Genomic DNA, 23,898 nt, shown 5'->3' with positions numbered 1-23,898 from the left:
ATTTCTTCAAAGGCAGAGTTTTATGTTGGCTTTAGGATAATAATAGCTCCCATTGATTTCATGCCTAGTACCTGTCAACCATTATATGTTTATAATTTCTAATCCTTGCAATAGCCTCGCAAAATAGAAGATGTTACCTCCCATTTTACAGGTGAGGAAACACACATTTTATGAGGGTAAGTAACTTACCCAAGGGCATATAGTTGTAAATACCCAAGCTTGGACTAGAAGTCAGGTTTGTGATTCTGCAAGCCACCCTATCTGTACTGTGTGATAGGTGAGTCTGTTTTGTTCCTTTCCTTCATGTATAATCATCTTCAAAAAGATTTTGGTTTGTTACTGTTTATTTTGTATTTTACAGCTTTCTTCGCTATCAAACACACCACAAGTGAGTCTGTTAGATGAAAAATGTTTAACTGAAAGATACACACATCTCTCCTGCAATAAAGTCTTCTGCCAACCATGGCAGAAATGCATCGATGGGACCTGTACTTGTAAACTCCCTTATCAGTGCCCAAAGAATGGTACCTCAGTGTGTTCAACTAATGGGAGAAGCTACCCAACTTACTGTCAGCAAAAGAGTTTTGAATGTCTTCGTCCAGGGGCAAAGTTTTTAAATAATGGAACATGCACAGCTGAAGGTAGGAAAAGTCTAGTTGAGTCTATTATGTAAGAAGGAAGTTTTTGCCATCCCTTCTACTAGAAAATAATTTTGCCATGAAATGTTATGATGACAATTCAAAATTCCTTTCTCGGGATCCCTGGGTGGCGCAGCGGTTTGGCGCCTGCCTTTGGCCCAGGGCGTGATCCTGGAGACCCGGGATCGAATCCCAAATCGGGCTCCCGGTGCATGGAGCCTGCTTCTCCCTCTGCCTGTGTCTCTGCCTCTCTCTCTCTCTGTGTGACTATCATAAATAAATAAAAATTAAAAAAAAATTTCAAAATTCCTTTCTCAACCCTTGATTGTAATTGCTGTGATAACTAAAGAAATAACATCACCAGAATATAGCCAGCCTTTGAATCCACAGCACAAGGCCCCTAAGGTCAGTCCTTCCCCTCAGTGCCTGGTGCCACTCTCTGTTACCCAGCCCTTCAAAATTATCCTTACCCTCACTTCTACTTGGCTAGCAGGACTATCCCCAGAACTATTGAATTGGTTCAGAACCCAGTGAACAAATATTTACATGACATTGATACTGAGATGGAGCTGCACCTCTGGACCTCCAGCTCCAATAATTTCTTCCAGCATCCATCCTACCAGCCCCTACCCCAAGGGAACCCCAACCCTGTTGGCCCTCACCTAAGGGGAACTCAGGCCTCTGCTGACCTAGGCCATGCTCTAACCTGGCCATGCTCTAAAACTTCTAACTTGGTTCATCAAATGAAAGAGCTTGTCTATACTCCATCCAGGTTCCTAATGCAGTGAGGAGGCTGGGATACTGACAGGTAGATCTGTGGAGTGGCTAAAGTTATGAATCTCACTGCCAGATTTAGCTGCAAGCTCCTCTACCCCACCTCAGTTATTGACAAGCTATGTGACTGTCAGATCCCATTTTTCCACATCTGTAAAATATGAATAACACTAGTTCCTAACTCATAAGACCCTCATGAAAACTAAATAAAATCATGTATGTAAAGCTCTTCACACACTGGCACACAAAAAAAGCTCAAGATATTTTAGCTATGACAGCAAACCTTAGGCTATATTCAGATATCAATTATCACAGGCACTGAGTGAATTGATAGAAAAATACTCAAAACATTCTTAAAAAAAAAGATTTATTTATTTATTTATTTATTTATTTATTTATTTGAGAGAGAGAGCACGCAGTGGGGAGGGGAAGAGAGAGAGGGAAAGAGAAACTCAAACAGAGTCTGCATTCAGCACCAAGCCCCACCTGGGGCTCCATCTCAGGACCCCGAGATCATGACCCTGAGCCAAAACCAAGAGTCAAGTGCTCAACCGACTGTGCCACCCAGGCACCCCAAAACATTGTTTTTAAAGGCACCATGCCATAGGTCAGTGCAGTAGCCTAAATATCTGTGTGATGCTGAGTGAAGATGTTGAAGCACTGTGGAGCAGGAAGTAGAGAGCCCCCTATTTCAACCCATCTCTTTTGCTGTTGGAAGAAGGGAAGAAATAATAGAGATTATTCTGTCAGTGGCAGACTTTTGTTCTCTTGAGGCATTAAATGCCTTAAATATATGAAGATGCATAAAACTTTTTTACATTCTAATTATTTGTTTGGCTTACTTTTAAAAAGAGCACAGACTTGGGAGTGAGATCAATATGAGAGCTTCTGATTCCTGGCTTCCCCACTGGAGCGAGCAACTTAACATCATGTGTAAAAATGGAGGAATTTAGGTTCATCACGTGTAAAAATGGGGATAAATATCAGTGTTTTCTTCACACGGTTGCCTCATAAAATAATTGCCTGCTATTTTCTGTCAAAATCTTCATGGAGTTCATAGTTAATTTGAAATTATGTATTTTGTTATTTTAAAGGCTTTTAATCAAGAGGAGAAAATATAATTGCTTAATATTGCTCATTCTTTTGTTTTGTTTTGTTTTTAATTTTAGGACAATTTGGCATTTCCTTAAAGTATGGAAATACCACTTCAGAGGGAATTGTTGAAGTAAAACTTATACACCAAGATAAGAAAATGTTCATATGTAAAAAATCCTGGAGCATGTTGGAGGCTAATGTGGCCTGTGTTGACCTTGGATTTCAACAGTGAGTGCTTGTGTCAGTGGATTATCTCAGGGTTGGTCTTGTTGTTCCAACTATTAGCTTTTTGATTACCCAGTCTTTCTGCTTTAATTTCCTCATATGTGACCTGAGAATATTAACCACCTGCCTCCTAGCATTGTTATGAAGATTAAATATGTTCATGTTTCACTATTTATTCCTATTCATTTACACTTGGAACATGGCTGAGCACAGAGTACCTGTAGGTTTGTTGAAGTTCCAGAGAGTTGTAAATATGTTCATTACCAATGTGTTGGTTTGTTGCTGCTTCTTGCATCTCTCAACTTTATTCTGAATTCAGGTTCCTTCTTCCTATACCACATCTGCTAGTGGTTCATTAGTGAAAGTATCTTATTAAACTGAGCCACAAGATACTTGTGGTCTTTGACAGTTTGTGACCTACAACCTATGATTCAACCTAATAGGAAAGTCTCTCAGTCTGATCTCCCAGTATTTTACTCTTATCATATTTTGTATGAGCTCATGGACAGACTTCTCTTATTTTAGCCAGTGGGTATTTACCTTCCTTCTTTAAGATCTCGTTGAACCCCTGGTCAGGCTCCCTGCTCAGCAGAGAGGGAGCTTTCTCCCTCTGCTCCTCCTCCCCACTTGTGCTCTCTTTCTTTCTTAAATAAATAAATAAATAAATAAATAAATAAATACAGTTTTATTTATTTTTTATTTATAAAAAAGAGCTCATTGAATGCATTTTATCTAGTATTTTAGATAGTTTTAGATTGATTTTTTTTCAAATTATTTACCTCTGAGATTGCCCCAATGGCTCTCATTTGTTCCCATATTTTGATGCTGTTTGGCACAGTTTTATGACTCTTTCATCATCATTATGGATCCAAAATCATTAAAAATACCTTCCTTATTCTCTTTAATTGTTTTCTTTTTGCCTTTCATTCTAATTTATATGATATTTATATTGTGATTATTGCTTTGTTATTGTTTATATTTTTTACCTGATGCATCTTTCTCAACTTCTTATTTTTAACACCATTTCCCCCATTTCCTTCTAAAAGAAACAAGAAACAGTTGAATGTTCTGAAAGAACAATTTACTATAACTCATCATCTCTAGTATATTGGGTCATAGAGGTAGCCTCTTACATGCACAAATTCTGAACAAATTGAGAAGTCCAAGCAATGGCATACAGATGCCAAAATATCACCTTAATACTGTCAAGGCTGAATTGAGGACATAGTTTAACATAAAAACAAAATGAACCTCCTAGAATTAAATCAACTTAACCTCCCAAAATCTAAGCAACAATGGAACCAACTAGGTAAACCTTACAGCAAGTGAAGCAAGTGAAGCGGTCCCCAAAAGGAAAGATGGAAAAAGTGAACTAACCTTGATTTATAACTCCAAAATTCTCTGATCAATTATTCGTTTCCCTTTCCTTGAACAAAGAGGAATTAAGAGATGGAGAGAGGCCAAGAATGACACCCTCAGGTTGAAAGGAAACATCAGGAGTGTGGAAGAATAATTCCTCCTTAACAAGAAACAGAGAAGAGGAAACTATTATTTGCTGAGTATTCGTCACGCTTGAACTTTGGCTAGTCAATTTAAATTGACTGCTTTAATTAATCTTTCCAAAACTAGCTGAGATTATTATGTTCCCTTTTGCAGGTGAAGATACTGAGGCTCAGAGAATTTAAGCATCTTGTTCAATGTATCATTCATATGTAGAAAATTAGAGGAAATTACTTTAGTTCCTTATCTCCTACACTAAGATTATAAATGCAAGCTACTAATTATTCTACCTTAATGTTTCACTTATTCTATTTGTAGAGGTGCTTTTGACATTCAAAAAATGTTTGAAGTTCCTGAAGATCAACATAAAAATCTCACCGAATGTCTGCAGGTACATTGTCGAGGATTGGAGACAAGTTTGGCTGAATGTACTTTTACTAAGAGAAGAGCTAAAAATGTAGCTGGTGTGGTTTGTTACACAGAGAACACAGGTTGGTAGAGTACTTGCCTGAAACTCCAAAACTTCCTTCAAAATTGCTTATTGCACACCAGTCTGTAGTAAATGAACAAAGGATGGATACTCAATTGCAATAATAGGGGCAAAATCATTCTGGGGGGCTTTAAAACCTAAATTGGTGCTTTTCCTCTATTACACCTTTTTGCGTTCAAATATTACTTCCCTCCAGGTTCCTCTCTGGGGGCAAAGCTGCTTGACTTCTCTTTGCTTGCTGGAACAGCTGGATTAAAGTTAATACAACAAACATAAGCAACTCAAACATCAGAAGAAACCTCCATATCTTCTTTGAGAGGTCCAGCCTACACACTTCAAAATACCTTTAAAATATTTAAGTGGCCACAGTCTCAAAGCAGTCACTGCCACTTTTTTCCTAAGTCTTAACTAGATTGGAATATTTTAGTCACAAATACGGTTTTAAAAGCTAAAGCCTAAAAAAAAAAAAAAAAAAAAAGCTAAAGCCTGGGACACCTGGCTGGCTCAGTGGTTGAGTATCTGCCTTTGGCTCAGGTCATGATCCCAGGGTCCTAGGATGGAGTCCAGTGTCAGGCTCTCCACAAGGAGCCTGCTTCTCCCTCTGCCTATGTCTCTGCCTCTCTCTGTGTGTCTCTCATGAATAAAAAAATAAAAATCTTAAAAAATAAAAATAGAGGCTGAAGACTTTTTTTGCTGCTAAAAAAATACCATCAAAATGTAAATGGCACTGTTCAAATAAGTTATGAGATGGAAGTGAGGATTCATACAGCAGCGGGAAAGGAATGGGTGAACACCTGTATTTGCCAATGTGAGCAAGGACCTGTGATCCCTGATCGCCATCCCCCAACCTCAAGGAGTACAGACCTCCACAATAAATACTGGTTTTCAGAGATAACAAAAGGGCCTCCATAAACCAACTTTGACATTTGTTTTCCTTTTTAACCATATATATTATGTTGATCCTACCAATACAGTTTATATCATTTTTTACTTGATGCCTGACTTTATCTTAATGTCTCTGTTATTCCAAATGTGATAAAGATGTCACCTACAACTCCATAAATAAATTTCACAAAGATAATTCATAATTTACAGTTCCTGCAGCAAGTGATTCCTTCCATTGCGTGAATGGGAAACAGATTCCTCAAAAGAGGACCTGTAATGGTATCAATGATTGTGGAGACCAGAGTGATGAACTATGCTGTACAGGTAGTAAAAGACTTCCCCCATTGAATTTAGATTTTACCCCATTAAATATTAAGTATGAAAAAAATAAAAATAAAATCTCTACTGTTTATGTTTGTGCAGGATGCCATGGCAAAAGTTTCTTTTGTAAATCTGGTGTTTGTATTCCAAACAAGTATAAGTGCAATGGTGAAGTGGACTGCATTACAGGAGAAGATGAAAATGGTTGTCAAGGTAATTTAAAGCTGTGTGGTTATGTTTTTTCATTACTTGATCTGGGTATTCTGAAACTTCCTTTTAGGTAAATTGTAATTTTAAATGAGTATAGGACAGTGTTAGCAGTAAAAGTACTACTGAATGGGCATTTGAAGAACTATGAAATGTTCTTCTCTCATAGCTTATTAAACATATTTTTATTTCAGAACTTTGTATTAGAAAAGCTCCCACATAACAAAACTAGACATTAGTAGAATGAACCAATATGTGCCTATCTCCCAGCTCAAACAGTTATCAATATTTTGCCAGTCTCGTTCAACTTGTTTGAGTATTTTAAAGCACATTTGAGATGCCATGTCACTTCACCTATATAAATTTCTAATGATACAAACACTTCATATATACACAATATATTTTCATTGGTATACCTAATAATAATTCCCTAACACTGTTTAATAACAGCCCATGTTCAATTTTTTTCCAACCATCTCAAAAATATCTTTTTAAAAAAGATTTTATTTATTTATTTGAGAGAGAGATAGAGAGTGAGTTGGAGGGAGAGAGCTAGAGAATCTGAAGCAGACTCCAAGCTGAGCCCAGAGCCCAGTGGGGGCTCCATTCCATGACTGTGAGATCATGACTTAAGCCAAAACCAAGAGTCGTCAGATGCTTAACCAACTGAGCCACCCAGGTGGCCCTCTCAAAATTGTCCTTTTAGAACAATGTGTTTGAATTAAGGTCCAAAATAATCTAACATTGTATTTGATTATTAAGTTTTTAAAGTCTATTTTATTCTTTAAGAGTTACCCACCTGGAAACACAATGGTCCAATATCTTTGGGATACATCAAAAGCAGTTCTAAGAAACAACTTTATACCAATACAGGCCTATCTCAAGAAAGAAGAAAAGACCCAAATAAATAATCTAACATTATACCTAAAAGAGCTAGAAAAGGAAGAACCAAAAAAGCCCAAAGTTCGTAAAAGGGCATTTAAATTTGTAAGGTAAAAATAAAACTGTCACCATTTGCAAATGACATGATACTTTACATCGAAAACTCTAGGGGTACCTGGGTGGCTCAGTCAGTTGGGTATCCAACTCTTGATTTTGGCTCAGGTCATGATCTCATGGTTCATGAGATAGAGCACTACATTAGGCTCCACGCTCAGTGGAGATTCTGTCCCTCTGCCCCTCCTCTCACTTCCTCTCTCTCTCTCCCCCAAAATAATAAATCTTTTTTTTTTAAAAAAAGAAGAAAACTCTAAAGACTCCACAAAATAAACTATTAGAACCAATAAATGAATTCAGTAAAACTGCAGGATACAAATAAACATTCAGATATCAGTTGTGTTTCTATATACTTGTAACAAATTATTGGAGAAAGAAATTAAAATAACAATCCGATTTATAATTGCACCAAAAGGTGCAAATACCTAGGTAAAATACCTAGGAATAAACTTAATTAAGGAGATGAAAGATTTGTACCCTGAAAACTATAAGACATTGATGAAAGAAATTGAAAGTGAAACAAATAAATGGAATTATATACCATGTTCATGGCTTTGAAGAACAAATATTTTTTAATGTCCATACTACCCAAAGTACTCTATAGATTTAACACAATCCCTATCAAAATATCAATAGTATTTTTCATAGAACTAGAGCAAATAATCTTAAAATTTGTGTGGAACCACAAAAGACCCTGGATAGCCAAAATAATCTTGAGAAAGAACAAAGCTGAAGGTATCACAATCCTAGAATTCAAGATATACTACAAAACTATAGTAATCAAAACAGTATAGTACTTGCACAAAAACAGACACATAGATCAACAGAACAGGATAGAAAGTCCACAAATAAATGGATGCTTACATGGTCAATTAATCCACAACAAAGGAGGCAAGAATATATAATCTAGACAAGACATTCTTTTCAATAAATGGTGTTGGGAAAGCTGGAAATGTACATTCAAAGAAATGAAACTGGATCACTTTCTTACACCATACACAAAAAATAAACTCAAAATGGATTAAAGACCTAAATGTATGTTGTTTAATTTAACTTAAATAAAAAAATAAAGACCTAAATGTGAGAACTGAAATCATAACACTCCTAAAAGAAAGTATAAGCAGTAATCTCTTGGACACCAGCTTTAGCAACATTTTTCTAGGTATTTCTCCTCAGGTGAGGGAAACAAAAGTAAAAATAAACTATTGGGACTACCACAAAATAAAAAGCTTTTGCACAGCAAAGAAAACCATCAACAAAATAAAAAGATGACCTATTGAATGGGAGAAGATGTTTGTAAATGATATATCTGATAAGAGATTAATATCCAAAATACATAAAAATTTATACAACTCAGTACACATGCACACACACACACACAAAATGATTAATAAATGGGCAGAGGATCTGAATAGATATTTGTCCAAAGAAGACATAAAGATGGCCAACAGACACATGAAAAGATGCTCAACATCTCTAATCATCAGGGAAATGTGAATCAAAACTATAGTAAGATATCACCTCACACCAGTCAGCATGGCTAGTGTCAAAAGGACAAGAAATAACAAGTATTGGTGAAGATGTGGAGAAAAGAGAACCCTTGTGCGCTGTTGATGGTGCACAAAATTGGAGCAGCCACTATGGAAGACAGTATGTAGATTTCTCAAAAAAAATTATACATATTTGTATATATCTACCATATGATTCAGCAATTCCACTACTGAGTATTTGCCCAAAGAGAACAAGAACACAAATGCAAAAAGGATGTGTGTATCTCTATGTTTTTTGTAGCATGATTTACAATAGCCAAGATATGGAAGCAACCCAAGTGTCCACTGACAAACAAATAAAGAAAATGTCACACACACACACACACACACACACACACACAGAGAGAGGCATATTACTCAAGTCATAAAGAAGAATAACATCTTGCCATTTGCAACAACATGATAAACCTAGAGAATATTTTGCTAGGTGAAGTAAGTCAGAGAAATACAAACACCATATTATTTCACTTATATGAAGAATTTAAAAACAAAACAAATGAACCAACCAACAAACAAAAGCAGACATAGATACATAAATACAGAGAACAAACTAGTGGTGGCCAGAGATAAGTGGGGAGAATGGGAGAATTAGTTGAAGGAGATTACGAAGTACAAAATTCCAGTTATAAAATAAGTATGTCAGAGTATGGTCAATGATATTGTAATAATGTTGCATGATGACACACAGTAACCACACTTACTGTGGTCAGCATTGCATAATATGTAGAATTGTTGAATCTTGGGGTCATACACCTGAAACTAATATAACAGTTTCTGTCAACTATACTTCAACTTAAAAAATGTTACCTACCCATCCACTCCCAATTTTTTTCATGCCATTGGTTTTTAGAGAAACTTGGTCATTTGCCTATAGGATGTTCCTTATTCTGGATTTATAGAGATTTGAAAAAAAAAAAAAAGAAAACCTCTGATGCTAAAACATATTTACTAGGTGCCTACTCTGTGTCACACAGACTGACTTCTTCCTTACATCAATGCTTTCTGGAGGAAAAATCTCTGGAAATTATTATATTCATTCATTTATTCAATGAATATTTATTAAGTTCTTACTATATATGTGCCAGACCCTATTCTTGAAAAGAGAATCTAATTATTTTTATATTCCAAATGTAATGCCTTATAGATAAGCATTAAATACATGTTGGAGATATATATGGACAAATTAATTGATAATAATTATATTTTGGCAGTGCTTGGTATTATATGACTTTACTGAAGTCTTATTTAATTTCCCATTGACATCAGTTCTTAAATATAAAAACACACTTTTTAGGATTTCAAGTCATATTATTTCTTTTGATTTATATAAGCAGTTCAGCAAAATACTTTATGTTCATTAAAAATAGTTAAAACCTTAATAAGGAGAGAAGAGAAAGAAATTTCAAAGCATTTTTAAGGGAGGAAGACAGTGAATCACAACTCTTGCCAGGATGCTTGACAGTTTTTCCCTCTCAGTTTTATTGAGATAGAATTGACATACAATACTGCATATAAGTTTAAGGTGTATAATATGGTGACTTGGCACACATTCATTGAGAGATGATGACCACAGTAAATTTAGTTAACATCTACTATGCCATACAGTTACCAAAAAATTTTTTCTTTGTGATGAGAACGTTTAGGATTTACTCCCTTAGCAATTTTTAAGCGTACCATATAGCAATGGTAACTATAGTCACTGTGCTGTACATTGTACCTCCAGTGCTTATTTATCAGGAAGTTAGTAGGACAATTCCCCACCCCCCACCCTCTGCCCCTAGTAACCACAAATTTGATCTTTTTTTCTCTGAGTTTGCTTTGTTAGATTTTACATATAAGTGACATCATGCAGTATTTGTCTTCCTCTTAAGCTTACAATTTGATTTCACTTTTCAGCATAATAATATTTGGAGTTTCTTCGCCTTCTCCTCTTCAGTCCCTTTTCTCTCCCTCTCCTCCTTCTCCTGATTCAGTTTAAGGTCAAAGAACACAAATTGTTAGCTTATCAGGGGAAAAAAATCCCACTGCTAGCGAGTAACTATGACATAAAGCTGACTTTTAAAAAATCAATTATCTTGAACCCATATCAAAAATACATTTAGTCAACTCTCATTGTTACTTCCATTTACCCTTCTGTGGAGTTAGCATCACCATTTGTATTTCAGTAGTGCTTCTAATTTTTCCCTCTCTAAGCAAGAGCAAATGAGAGCAGAGATGTAAAATAAAAATATTATTATATTCATTGATCTTTCAGCGGACAGATCAGAATCACTACACCAACGGAAGTTTGGAGTGTAAATTGATTTCATGTATCCTGAAAAATCCCACCTTTAATACATATAAGTTTAAAAGAGTTATACATTTTGTATAACTGTATAGTAAATTTGCTGCCCGTATGTGTTCAAATATATTCAAAATATACATTTCTTTTTAATACCCAAGAAAAAATTATTTCCTTGTTGTAGTGAAATTGGTATGTGTTCAAATGCAATATGAAACGTTTGTTATGTGGTATTAAAAATTAAGGAAAGATTACATACTGTGATTCCCTTTTATCTTTGGAAAAATTTTGTTATATTATTTCTGAGATATTAATGATTCATATATATTTTATTCAGGTGAACATTATGTCTTTGCTACAGTGAGTGTTTTGTTTGTTTTTAGGAACTGGACGTTCTGAAATTAAAGGTAAATCCATTTTTATAATAGAAAATTTATTACTCAATTTATTGAGAAAAGGATAAGGTATTGTAATTTCATAATATATGTATAAATAATATGGTATGCATGTTTCTCAAAAATTATTCTTCACTATGGTAAATTTTTGGTTTTTCTACATGTGGTTTTTTTTTTTACATGTGGCTCGAGGTAAAAAATTTATTAAATTCTTGGAATATTGCAGAATCAAAATAAAACAAAGCTATTGCTGTCTCCTTTATATAATTTTTAAGATCTATTTATTTTAGAGAGAGAGAGAATAAGAGAGAACTGGGGAAGGGGCAGAGGGAGAGGGAGAGAGAATCTTCAAGCAGACTCCCTGCTGAGTGTGGAGCCTGATGTAGGGCTGGATCTCATGATCCTGAGATGAAATCAAGTCAGATGGTTAACCAACTGAGCCACCCAGCTGCCCCTCTTCTTCTCTTTTAATGTAGTTATTAATTGCACACTATATGACCACGTGTTAGCAATAGCTCAGCTTTCACATTAGTATAGGCAACAGAGGCCTTTCTCACAGAGTGATAAACTTTCCTTCTCATGCTCATCATCCATAGCCTGCTAACCCAAACCACCCAAAGTGGACATATCTCTGTGTTTCACCTTTGCTGAAAACCCTTATCCTCTTCCTTTACTTTTTCCTCAACCCAAAGCAATTTCTGAGGAAATTGCCAGCACAGTCAAGGTAACATCTTTTCATGATAGGTATTGTCTAATTTACTTTTATAAGCCAGTTGTCACCAAATCCTCCACCTCTTAAGGTCACCCTTTATTATTCATAAGAATAAATTGTCTTTATATTTCTTTATATTCATATAAATTTCTTTAATATCCATATGAAATTCACATATTTATTTAATACGTCTTTATTATTCATATAATAGGACTATCAGAAGTTCATGATCCTCCTCAGGATTTTTTAGGATCCCTGGAGGACTTCCATATCCTCAAGATCACCCCTGTTCTAAATGCCTAATCTCAATTATTTCATCACTGTTCCTTGTTTTATTCCATCATTATCCTTTTTCCCCTCCCTCCTTCTTTCCCTTCCTTCCTTCCTAGTTTCAGATCTCCAGTGCACAGAGATGAGTTAATGATACCCCTCCACTTGTTGCACATGATCAGTGTTGGTCTAGGCTGGGCACCTCACTTGTTTTATTTATTCTCCTTTATTTCAGTTCCTGATTCTCCTTCCCCTTAGGCAACCATTTTCATGTGTATTAAAATGTGTAAAAATAAAATAACATGTGTATGTCATGTTGTTTGTATACATTCTTATCCAATGTGTATTATCTTGTGAGCATACATTTTTATTTCACATAGTATATATAGCATTATAAGATCTCAGATTTCCTTTATTTCTTTTTACAAAGCATTCAAGTTTTAAAGATCTGTCCATGTTGCTATGTGTCCATCTAATCTGTTGCCTCTAGCTTGCTGCATAAAACACTCCGTGGTGTTCCTCTTCCACAATTTACTCCCTACTTTCCCAGTAATGGACTCTCAGCCCTCAGTCACACTATGGTGAATGTTCTCTTCTTCAGGATGTATGGGAGAATTTCTTCAAGACGACGAGCTGGGCAAAAAGTGTTGGTTCTCAGGGTATTCATCTACCTAATTTGGCTAACTATTGCCTACATGTTCTTTGGCAGAGCTATACCAGTTCTTACCTCTACCACCAATAATGCAGGAGTGTTCTCCTCAACCCCACTAACATTGAGTATTACCCACCTTTCTAATTTTGCGAGTCTCATACTGTCAGTCAGATGGCATTTTTTATTAATTTGCATTTTTATAATAATGAATGGTTTGAGTTTCTCTTCATACTAGCTTTTGAGTTTTCACCTTCTTTTCTCCCCTGTATCCTTTTGCCAGTTCATATCTTTTCTTAATTTCATGTTGCAGTTGAAGTCTTGTTGATTTGCATTCTAGATGTTTATTCATTTTCAGTTTTAGACATTGCCAATACCTTTTTCCATTCTATCACCAATTGATTAACTCTATCCATAGTGAGCTTTGTTGAATAGAAATCTTAATCTTTATGTAATCAAAGTCATTGACTGTTTTTATTGTGGCTTGTGCTTTTGGAGCTTTGTGATGTTCTTCAAATATCCAGTACACCTCAGCTACACTGAACATTCTGCATCTTTTTTTTTGTTGATCATTTAATATGAACATTTAAGTGGTCTCTTTGATTCATGAGGGTGCTTTTGTGAAAGTTTCTGAGCAGAACCTCTCTCTGCCCCAGAAAATAATCTAGGCATGTGGATATGTATATATCTCTCCCAAAAAGAACTTGGAAAATCCAGAGACAAGACACATGATTGCTGTAGCCAAGTAACGTTGCCCTTCTGAGCTGTGCCATTCACAGCCACATCCTCAACCAAGACAAAAAACATGGTGGTAGGAATTCACCTTTGGACCCCTAGGTCAAAGAAATTATGATCCTATCCTCTGAAATGTTCTAGGATGGCAAAGTGATGATGGAATCATCCCATATAACTTCAAGCAAATGTCTAAGGAAGAGGAGAGAATCTTTTGTTGGTTTGTTTCATTTTTAACTTCTAATATCCTTAATGCCTAATATTATCAATGCCTAATACAACATCTTTGTTTGCAGGACTCCTGTAAGAGGTGTCTTATTATGTACAAAATGAGAGGAGCCTTTATGATGTCAGCTCAGTACTCTTTCACTCAGTGTTAGTAACTATTCACTACTTTATATAAGGACTCGGTGAATCAGAGTTGAAAAAGAAACTTTACTTCTCTTACCCAAGCATTGTGCCTTCTCTAAATGCAGAAAACCACAGCACTATAGGTCTCACCATTCACTTGTACCAACAGACACCTTTAGTTGGTACTTGCAAAATTTCTGCCTAGTTCATCATGAGCCTTCACAATTACCTACCTAGGTATAGAAAGGAAATGAGACAGTGTGCTCTTAGGATTTGTACTGTCCTTTTTAAACAGAGGACAGGTTTTTGGGTGCCTGGGTGGCTCAGTGGGTTAAGTATCCAACTCTTGATTTTAGCTCAAGTCATGATCTCAGGGAGGTGAAATCAAGCCCCAAGTCTGTGGAGCCTGCTTAAGATTCTCTCTCCCTCTGCCCTTCCCCTACTCATGTGTGCCCACACATGCGCATGCACACCCAAGCCCGCATTCTTTCTCATTCTCTCTCAAATAAATAAATAGAGGACAGGTTTTAAGACAGAAAATTATGATCAAAATTTAAATAATTTTAATTATTTAATTTTTTTATAAACACAATCATAAACATTGGAACTTTTTGTTTTATTATAGAAGAAACAGAATATTTGACTGCTAATATGGATGCAGGTAAGTTAACATTATTCTCTTTTACTACCGATTCCCTGGTTTAAGTCTGCATTTTAATGTTGTGTATGTATGGATGTATGTATGAATGTGTGTACCTGTAATTTATTCAAGCAACAATTACCTTTGCTATCAATCTATATAGAAAAAATAGCATTACTCTTCTGCTTATCACTATCAAGAAAAACAAACATAAATGTTTCTTGGGAACTACTTTTAAAAATGGATTAATTCACAAAGCTAATTTTGAAGTGAATACAATATTTTTGACCTACATAAAGTTTTATTTGATGTGAGCTTTGTCACATCAGTTGTGTCAAAAACAACCAGTTTTCGAGCACAACCCATGACATACATTTTGAAATAGATTTTACTTGAACTTAGTTGTTCTTTTGCAATATTTTAAACTGTGATAAAACACGATAAAATAGGTCTCTGAAGATCCATATCCTGGCCAGTTGTACACTGAAAGCCAAATTAAATTAAAGTATTAATTAGAAGTATTAAAATTAAAGTATTAAGCCCCTAAGGAGACAGTAATTAATAAGAGCTTTTGAGTCAGACAAATTTGTGTTACATCCTGACTTATTTATTTATTAACTGCAACCTTAGGTGAATAACTTAACCTCAAATACAATTTGGGAATAAAATAACTCCCTGTTTTAGAAGAATTTAAGCTGAAGACTCTCTTCTAAATGCCAGGTCCCAAAATTAATTAACAATGTTTTTTCATCAGACAATGAGTGAAAGATTTAGATCTTGAAGATATAGATATCAGTCTGAAGAAATTTTTCAACAAAGGCGCTTTATTTTATACTCAACATAGCACTGGTTTTCAGATAGTGCCCGAGCTGCTTCCACAATCCTCAGTAGACGAGGTCTTTATTCTTTTAAAGTTCTAAAAGCCACACCTGGGTGGCTCAATGGTTGAGCAGCTGTCTTTGGCTCAGGGTGTGATCCTGGAGTCGCTGTATTGAGTCCCACATTGGGCTCCCCATAGGAAACCTGCTTCTGCCTCTGCCTATGTCTTTGCCTCTCTGTGTCTCATGAATAAATAAAATCTTTAAAAATAAAATAAAGGTCTAAGCACAAATTTAAAACTTACCATCACACTCTTTCCCCCACCCCCATTCTTGGAATGGGTGGGACAAAAAAACAAACAGAAAACTATCCATCTTCACTCACAACTTCTTTCCCTGAAGGAGCTACCTCCTTCAAAGTAATTGACATTGATATTCATTTTCCTTTCTCATTTGGGGCTAATAAGCAAGTTCATAAAAGTATTTGTGATATGGTAAAATACATAGAAAGAATAAGGAAAACATCATATATTTTTATTTTCTTCTTTTTTGTGTGAATTCTTTTGCCAGTTCACTTCTTAAGCTTTGCTCTGCCATGTGTCTCTGTGACAAGTGTGCCATAGCTAAATGCTCACAAAGGAAGGAAATATTATCACATGTCAAGTGACAAAAAAAATACCCTCTAGCCCATTGATCCTGGATTGTCTATGGGTCCCCGGCACATTACTTCTCAGGGTTAATATGATGGTTAGATGAGATAAACTACATGCAAAGTATTTAGCATGGGGACTGATGCAGAAAGTGCTCAAACCTTAACATCATTAATGTTAATATTATTGAAAAGAATTCCATAGGAACAGCCTCTACAAAGTAAAAACTATGGAAGTGAGAAGATATAGGTGCCCATGTTTTCAGCTCATTCTGAAAATTTCTGAATGAGACCCTCATCTTAAGTATGCCTGGCCATGTGATATCTCTTATTTATCTGCCAAAGACTGATAAATGCTTAACCCTTCAGCTAACCTCTTTCTGCCACCAGTGTGCCTTTAGGCAGAACTTCAGAAAATCAAGCCAATTTTCGTATTAAGCCAGAATTTTTAAACAAGGCAAATAGTACTTGTTAGTATATAAAATAATTTATTAATCAATTCAGCCTGTTTCGTTTTAGCAATGACTTTGCTGTTTTTGTGGCATAGACAATAAGGAAGTAATGTGTTCAAAATTATAATGATATAATCTCTCTCTTTCTTGAAGAAAGAAAACGGATAAAGTCACTTCTCCCTAAACTATTCTGTGGAGTTAAAAACAACGTGCTCAGTCGAAGGAAACGAGTTGTGGGAGGAAAGGCAGCAGTAATGGTAAAACTGTTACTTCCCAGGAGCAGCCCAAGTTTGAAAAACAAAGAAAGGTGGGGAAGATACGTAATGTTAAGAGACTGGGACTCTTGCAAAGGACTTATCTTAGGGCCATCTGTCTATCACTGTTTGGTAGAATGGCAGTAACCACACTAATGTCTCTTACAGGGAGACTTCCCGTGGCAGGTGGCAATTAAGGAAAATGAGAAAATCAAATGTGGAGGAATTTATATCGGAGGGTGTTGGATTCTAACAGCTGCACACTGTGTCAGGTAAAAAATGTCTCCAAACAGATTTTGGATTCCCTGAAATAATCAAAGTGGGTAATAGAGATTGTGGCAGATGATAGATAAAAACATGTGACAAATTCCACTCTATTAACAGCTAAATCCCCTCCAATATTCATGAACCCCAGAGGCCATTGTCCCAGAACCTACTGTGTTCTTCCCCCCAGACCAAATTATGATCCCAGATGGCAAGGTCAGATCAAATCCATAGGTACCAAGGCATGTTTTTTGGCTCATTTGCATGATGGGAAGTAGATACTACCTATGTTTTGTAGAGTTACACCAAATTGTTGAGAAGAGTTTATGACTGAAAGGTTTATAAAGAGGTAATACTAACTTGGCATTTCTCACCCCACTTCAACAAGGATGTTGTTTAAAGAGCTGCATGCGTTTAAAGGCTTCAAATGTATACATCTTTTTTGCCCCTTCCATGTACCCTTAAATGTATTTGATATGTGTTCCAGACAGTAAAGGAACTGTTCAAAGTTCTGTACTAATTGTCTCACATGCTGTTCCAGCACTGGCTTGCTCATTTTCTGCATGCGTGCATCACTGACATCTCTTCTTATTCTCATAAAGAGACCAATCATATGGGATGAGAGCTCCACTTATGACCTTACTTAAACTTAATTACCTCTTTAAAGACTATCTCCAGGACACCTGTGTGGCTCAGTTGGTTAAATATCTTTTGTGGACTAACACATGATGTACAGTATGGAGGTTCCTCAAAAAATTAAAAAATAGAACCACTATGCAATCTAGCTCTTCTGCTTCCAGTATTTACCCAAAGAAAATGAAAACGAATTTAAAGGTGTCTATGTGTACATAAATGGATAAAGATGTATGTATACAATAGGATATTACTTAACCATAAAAAAAGAATGAGATCTTGTCATTAGCAACAACATGGATGGATCCAGAGAGTACTATGCTAGGTAAGATAAGTCAGACAGGGAAAGACAAATGCTATATGATTTCACTTATGTGTGGAATCTAAAACACAAAACAAATGAATGAACAAAACAGAAACACATTCATAGGTACAAGAAGCAAACTTGGTTACCAGAAAGGGGAAGAGTTGGGAAGTAAGCAAAATAGATGAAGAAGATCAAGAAATACAAACTTCTGGTTATAAAGTAAATAAGCCAAGGAGATGTAACATACAGCATAGATAGGCATGCTTATCATTGGCAATAATATCGTAAAAACTTTGTATGTTGTCAGATGGTACCGATAATTATGTTTCTGCAGCTGACTAGGAGTGTAACTTTAGCCAGGTTATGTAAGTTCCCAGTCTCAGTTGGGTAATCCACAAAATGGGAAGAATAATATTTACCTCTTAGGGCTGTTAAGAATATTAAAACAAAATAACATATATGAAAGTGCCACATACACTATCTGGTCTGTAAGAGGCACTCAGTAAATGATGTTTCATTCATTCTAAAATCATAACTGAGGCTGGAAATCCAAACTCTGTCCTCTAGCTGACCTTAGGTTGTTTTCAACACATTTTGTATATTGTCCTTCAGCCACTGTTATGGATTGAATTGTGTCCCCCTAAAATTACATGTTGAAGACCTAATCCCCAACATGACTAGATTTGGAGATAGTCTTTTTAAATAAACATTTTATTTATTTATTTGAGAGGGAGAGACATCACGTACAAGCAGGGCAGAGGGATAGAGGGAGAAGGAGAAGCGGGCTCCCTGCTTAGCAGGGAGCCCGATGCCCAACTCCATCCCAGGACCCTGGGATCATAACCTGAGCCAAGGGCAGATACTTAACCAACTGAGCCACATGGGTGTCCTGGAGATAGTCTTTAAAGAGGGAATTAAGTTTAAATAAGGTCATAAGTGGAGCTAATCCCATATGATTGGTCTCCTTATGTGAATAAGAAGAGATGTCAGTGATGCACACATGCAGAAAATGAGCAAGCCAGTGCTGGAGCAGCATATGAGATAATTAGTGTGGTGCTTTGAGCAGTTAAGTATCTGCCCTCAGCTCAGGGTCCTGGGATGGAGTTGGTCATCAGGCCCCTGCTGAGCAGGAAGCCTGCTCCTCCTTCTCCCTCTACCCCTCTGCCCTGCTTGTGTGCTCTCTCTCTCTCATGATGTACTCTGGAGAACATTCCTGTGTGCTTGAAAAGATTGTGTATCCTGTAGTTTTGGGATAAAATATTTGTATATATCTATTAAGTCCATCTGGTCTAATGCACCACTTAATGCCAATGTTTCCTTATTAATTTTCTGTCTGGATGTCTATCCATTGATGTAAATAATATATTAAAGTCCCCTACTGTTATTGTGTTACTTACTGTATCTTTCTTTATGTCTGTTAATACTTGCTTTATATATCTAGGTGCTCCTAAATTGAGTGCTTAAATCTTTAGGAATGTTATATCCTCTTCTTGGATTTACTCTATCATTATATAATGCTCTTTTGTTACAGTCTTTGGTTTAAAGTCTATTTTGTCTGTTTTAAGTATTGCTATACCAGCTTTCCTTTTGTTTCCATTCGCATGGAACATCTTTTTCCATCCCCTCACATTCTGTCTGTGCCTGTCTTTAGATCTGAAATGAGTCTCTTATAGGCAGCACATAGATGAGTCTTACTTTCTACCCATTTAGCCACTCTATCTTTCAACTGATGCATTTAATTCATTTACATGTAATTATTGATAGACATGTACTTATTGCCATTTTGTTCATTGTTTGTTGGTTATTCCTATGGTTTTTCTGTTCTGTTCTTACTCTCTTCATCTCTTCCATTGTGGCCTGATGGTTTCCTTTAGTTTTATTTTGGGTTCTTTTTCTTTATTTTTTGTATATCTATTGCAGGTTTTTGGTTTGTGCTCACCAAAAGGCTCATATATATTGACCTACATATATAGCAGTCTTTCTCTCTCTCTCTCTTCTTTCTCTCCCTCTCTCCCCTCTCTCTCTCCATTTGTGTTCAAGTGTATATATATATATATATATATATATATATATATATATATGGCTGACAGTTACTTAAATTTGAACAATTCTAAAAGCACTACATTTTTTATTCCTTTCCTCATATTTTAAGTTTTTGATGTCTTATTTTACATCTTTTTATTACGTGTATCCTTTAACTGCTTATTTTAGTTATAGTTGATTTTACTATTTGTCTTTTAATCTTCATATTAACTTTGAAAGTAGCCAAATTAGTAGTAAAGTAATTATTATATGTTTACCTGTATCAGTAAGATTTTTTTCTTTCATATATTTTCTTATTTCTAATTATGGCTTTCCCTTTAGACTTTTTTTTTTTTATAAGGCCAGTCTAGTGGCGATGAACTTCAGCTTTTGCTTGTCTGGGAAATTCTTTATCTCTTTTTCAACCCTGCCAAATAGTGTATTCTTGGTTATGAGTTTTTCTTCTTCAGCACTTTAAATATACCCTGCCACTCTCTTTCGACCTGAAAAGTTTCTGTTGAAAAATTAGCTCATCACCTTATGAGGTCTCCCTTGTTTGTAATTATTTGTTTTTCTCTTGCTGCTTTTAAGATTTTCTCTTTATCTTTAACTTTTTTCATGGTAATTATAATGTGCCTTGTTATGGATCTCTTTGGGTTCATCTTGTTTTGGGACTCTCTGTGCTTCCTGGTCCTAGATGTCTGTTTCCTTCCCCAGGTTAAGAAAATTTTAAGCATTATTTCTTCAAATAAGTTTTTTGCCCATCTCTATTTCTCTTCTCTTTGTGGACCCCTATAATGTGAATGTTAGCATACTCAATGTTAGCATACTAAAATTATTTTTCAAAAATAAAAAAATAGAAATTATTTTTCTTTTTACTGTTCTGCTTGGGTGATTTCCACTCTTCTGTCTTCCAGATCACTGATCTGTTCTTATGTATCATCTAATCTGCTATTGATTTCTCTAGAGTATCTTTTAGTTCAGTTATTGTATTCTTCAGCTCTGTGATTTCTCTTTGGTTCTTTCAATTCTTTGTTGAAGTTTCTACTGTGTTTCCTCCATTCTTCTCCCAAGTTCAATGAGCATCTCTATGACCATTACTTTGACCTCTTTATCAGGTAAGTTACTTACTTCCATTTCATTAGGGTTTTTTTTTTAATCCTTGGTTTTATCTTGTTTGTTCTTTTATTTGAACCATATTTCTCTGTCTCCTGATTTTGTTTGACTTTATCTGTGTCTGGGTACTAGGCAGAACAGCTGCTTTTCCCAGTCTTGAAGGAGTGGTCTTGTGTAGGTGCTTCCATGTGTAGATTATATGTCCTGGTGGGTTTGGTTGACTGGCTAAAGCTGGAGCAGGTATGGGCCAAGGGGTCTTAGGGCATGCTACACTGGAGCCATTCTACATGGACAGCTGGAGCTGGGGTGAGCATGGACCTGGGAGTCCCAGGGGGCTCTATGCTCAAACCACCTGGCTGGATGGCTGGAGCTGGGGCAGGCATGGGTTGGCAGGTTCCAGGGTGCTCTGCACCAGGGCCACCATGGCAGGATAACTGGAGCAGGGGCAAACAGGCTTGGGTGCTCCACATAGGGGCTTTCCTGGTAGGATGGCTGGAGCTGAAGCAGATGCAGTCCAGAAAGTCCTGGATTACTTTCTACCTGGCCACTTTGGTGTGATGGCTGGAGATATAGTGGGCACAAGTGGTGGTGTCTGGGGGTGTGCTGCATGGGGGCAGTCTCACTGAGACAGCTGGTGCTGGGATGGATGAAGGTAGGAGCCCACCTAAAAGGGATGGCTGGAGCTATTAAGTATAGGAATCTGGGGTCACTGAGGCTGTAGAACAGCTAGAGTGTCTAGGCCCTTTTCCCATCTGTGTTATCAAGGTGGAAGGGGAACATAGACAATGGCACTCACCAGCACCTTCAACTCCCCAAGAAAGTTCCAACAGGGGATCCCTGGGTGGCTCAGTGGTTTAGTGCCTGTCTTTGGCCCAGGGCGCCATCCTGGAGTCCCGGAATCAAGTCCCATGTCGGGCTCCTGGCATGGAGCCTGCTTCTCCTCCTGTGTTTCTGCCTCTCTCTCTCTCTCTCTTTCTCTATGTCTATCATAAATAAATGAGTAAATAAATCTTTAAAAAAAAAAAAAAAAGAAAGAAAGTTCCAGAAGTTCCTCCACCATTTGGCAGACTCTCTAGGGCTCGAAATTTAATTTCTTTCATTTATAGTGTAGTTGCCCTTTACACTGGTGATTTTATTTTTCCTCCAGGCCAGTAAAATCTACACATGAACCCCTTAGGGATATCCCTTCCTAATGCAGGTCATCGAATCAGATGTGGAGTTGCCATCATTACCATATCTCTGTCTCTCCTACCTTTCTCTATGCAGTCCCTTTGTTGTTTATTGTGCACAAGCTGTTTGATTAGCCTTCTTTTCTTCAGGAGGTATTGCTCTATATGTAGGTTTAGATTTGGTGTGTCCATGGAATAAGGCGAGTTCAGGGTGTTCCAACACTCCCATCATGGACCACCACTATCAGCAGTCTTAATCTATGTTGCTTCTACTTTTTAAATTCTTATTCTCATGAATTTTGGTGGGATGCAGGGCCCACTTCTCCACTAGAGAGGCTGAAAATGTCAGACATTGGCTTTGGCAGGCTCATTTGCTGCTAGAGTATCTAAACAACATTTTTAACATGGCCCAGTAGGCTCCATATGATCTGACCTCTACTTACTTTTGCCAGTTTCATCTTGCCCCACAGCTTCAACTCTCTGTCTGCTCTACCTGCTCTGAACTTCTTTCAGCTACTCATATGCACCTTGCTCCCTGTTGCAGAGAGATCTTCAGGTGTTACTTCTAATGCCTGAAATGATTTTTCCTACCCTGTTTCTCTAGTTAGTGCTATTCTTTATTCAGATCTCAACTCAATCTTCACTTCCCCAGAGAATCTTCCATGATTCCCTTAAGTCAAAGCCTTCTTGATAAATTCTCAGAATTCCATGTGCTGTTCATTCCTCTCACTTTACACCGAATACATATCTTCATTATCCCCATTATCCATTTAATACCACATCTTTCCCTAGATCCTGAGCTCCATGAAGGCAGGAACTGTTTCTGATTTTGCTCATTTCTGTATCCCAGTGGCTAGCACAGTGACTGGTAATAGTAGGTGCATACTAGGTATTTGTTGAGTAAATTGAATGAATAAACAGGGCTAAACTTTAAACAATATTCAGGACCTCTGATCCTAAAAAGCAACCAAAATTAATATGAGGCATAGCATTCTTGGAATATTAAGTATAAATTAAAGAATCCTGCACACCTCCTTAGTGCCTAGAACATCACTGTTTAGCTATTAGATGATTACCTGAGAAAATGATGGTAATGCCAATTTGCTGAAAACATGAAGTAAAAATTGGTATGAAAATTGAGTGAAGCATAGAACAAGCAGCATTTAGCTAATTTCAACTAAATTTAGAAAAGCGAAAAAAAAATTAAAAAAAGAAGAGCGAATATATTCCAGGTACAATACCAGATGCAGGGATCTAAGTACAGATGAATTAGACCTCATCCTTTGACTTCAACTAGCACAATTCAACAGGAAGAAAGGCTTCTGAGCAAATAAATACAATACAATACAATGTTAAGATGAACAGTCTTAAACACAGTCTTAAGTCTTAAATGCAGGATAATGACTGCTATAGTCTTCACCTTGAGAACCTCTGGGGTTGGCAAAGTAATGAGAATGTGTGCCCTGATTCCCCATTTCCTCAACCACATTTCTGGCTACATGC

The 23,898-nt window shown here is 36.5% G+C and overlaps 1 protein-coding gene across 1 annotated transcript in view; it reads left to right on the top strand.

The window, feature by feature from the left end:
* Window positions 1–23,898, top strand: part of CFI (complement factor I) — a 50,228-nt gene that overhangs the window by 19,543 nt on the left and 6,787 nt on the right. Inside the window, exons 3-11 of the mRNA XM_041759280.1 lie at window positions 362–641; window positions 2,582–2,735; window positions 4,551–4,723; window positions 5,818–5,931; window positions 6,031–6,141; window positions 11,346–11,369; window positions 14,697–14,732; window positions 16,784–16,887; window positions 17,053–17,156. Coding sequence (XP_041615214.1) covers window positions 362–641; window positions 2,582–2,735; window positions 4,551–4,723; window positions 5,818–5,931; window positions 6,031–6,141; window positions 11,346–11,369; window positions 14,697–14,732; window positions 16,784–16,887; window positions 17,053–17,156 — 1,100 coding nt within the window. The remainder of the gene's footprint in view (window positions 1–361; window positions 642–2,581; window positions 2,736–4,550; window positions 4,724–5,817; window positions 5,932–6,030; window positions 6,142–11,345; window positions 11,370–14,696; window positions 14,733–16,783; window positions 16,888–17,052; window positions 17,157–23,898) is intronic.

The sequence above is a fragment of the Vulpes lagopus genome, chromosome 6, assembly GCF_018345385.1.
Source record: "Vulpes lagopus strain Blue_001 chromosome 6, ASM1834538v1, whole genome shotgun sequence".
Classification (NCBI taxonomy): Eukaryota; Metazoa; Chordata; class Mammalia; order Carnivora; family Canidae; genus Vulpes; species Vulpes lagopus.
Note: the sequence above shows the minus strand (reverse complement) of the source record. Positions and strands in the feature narration are given on the sequence as shown.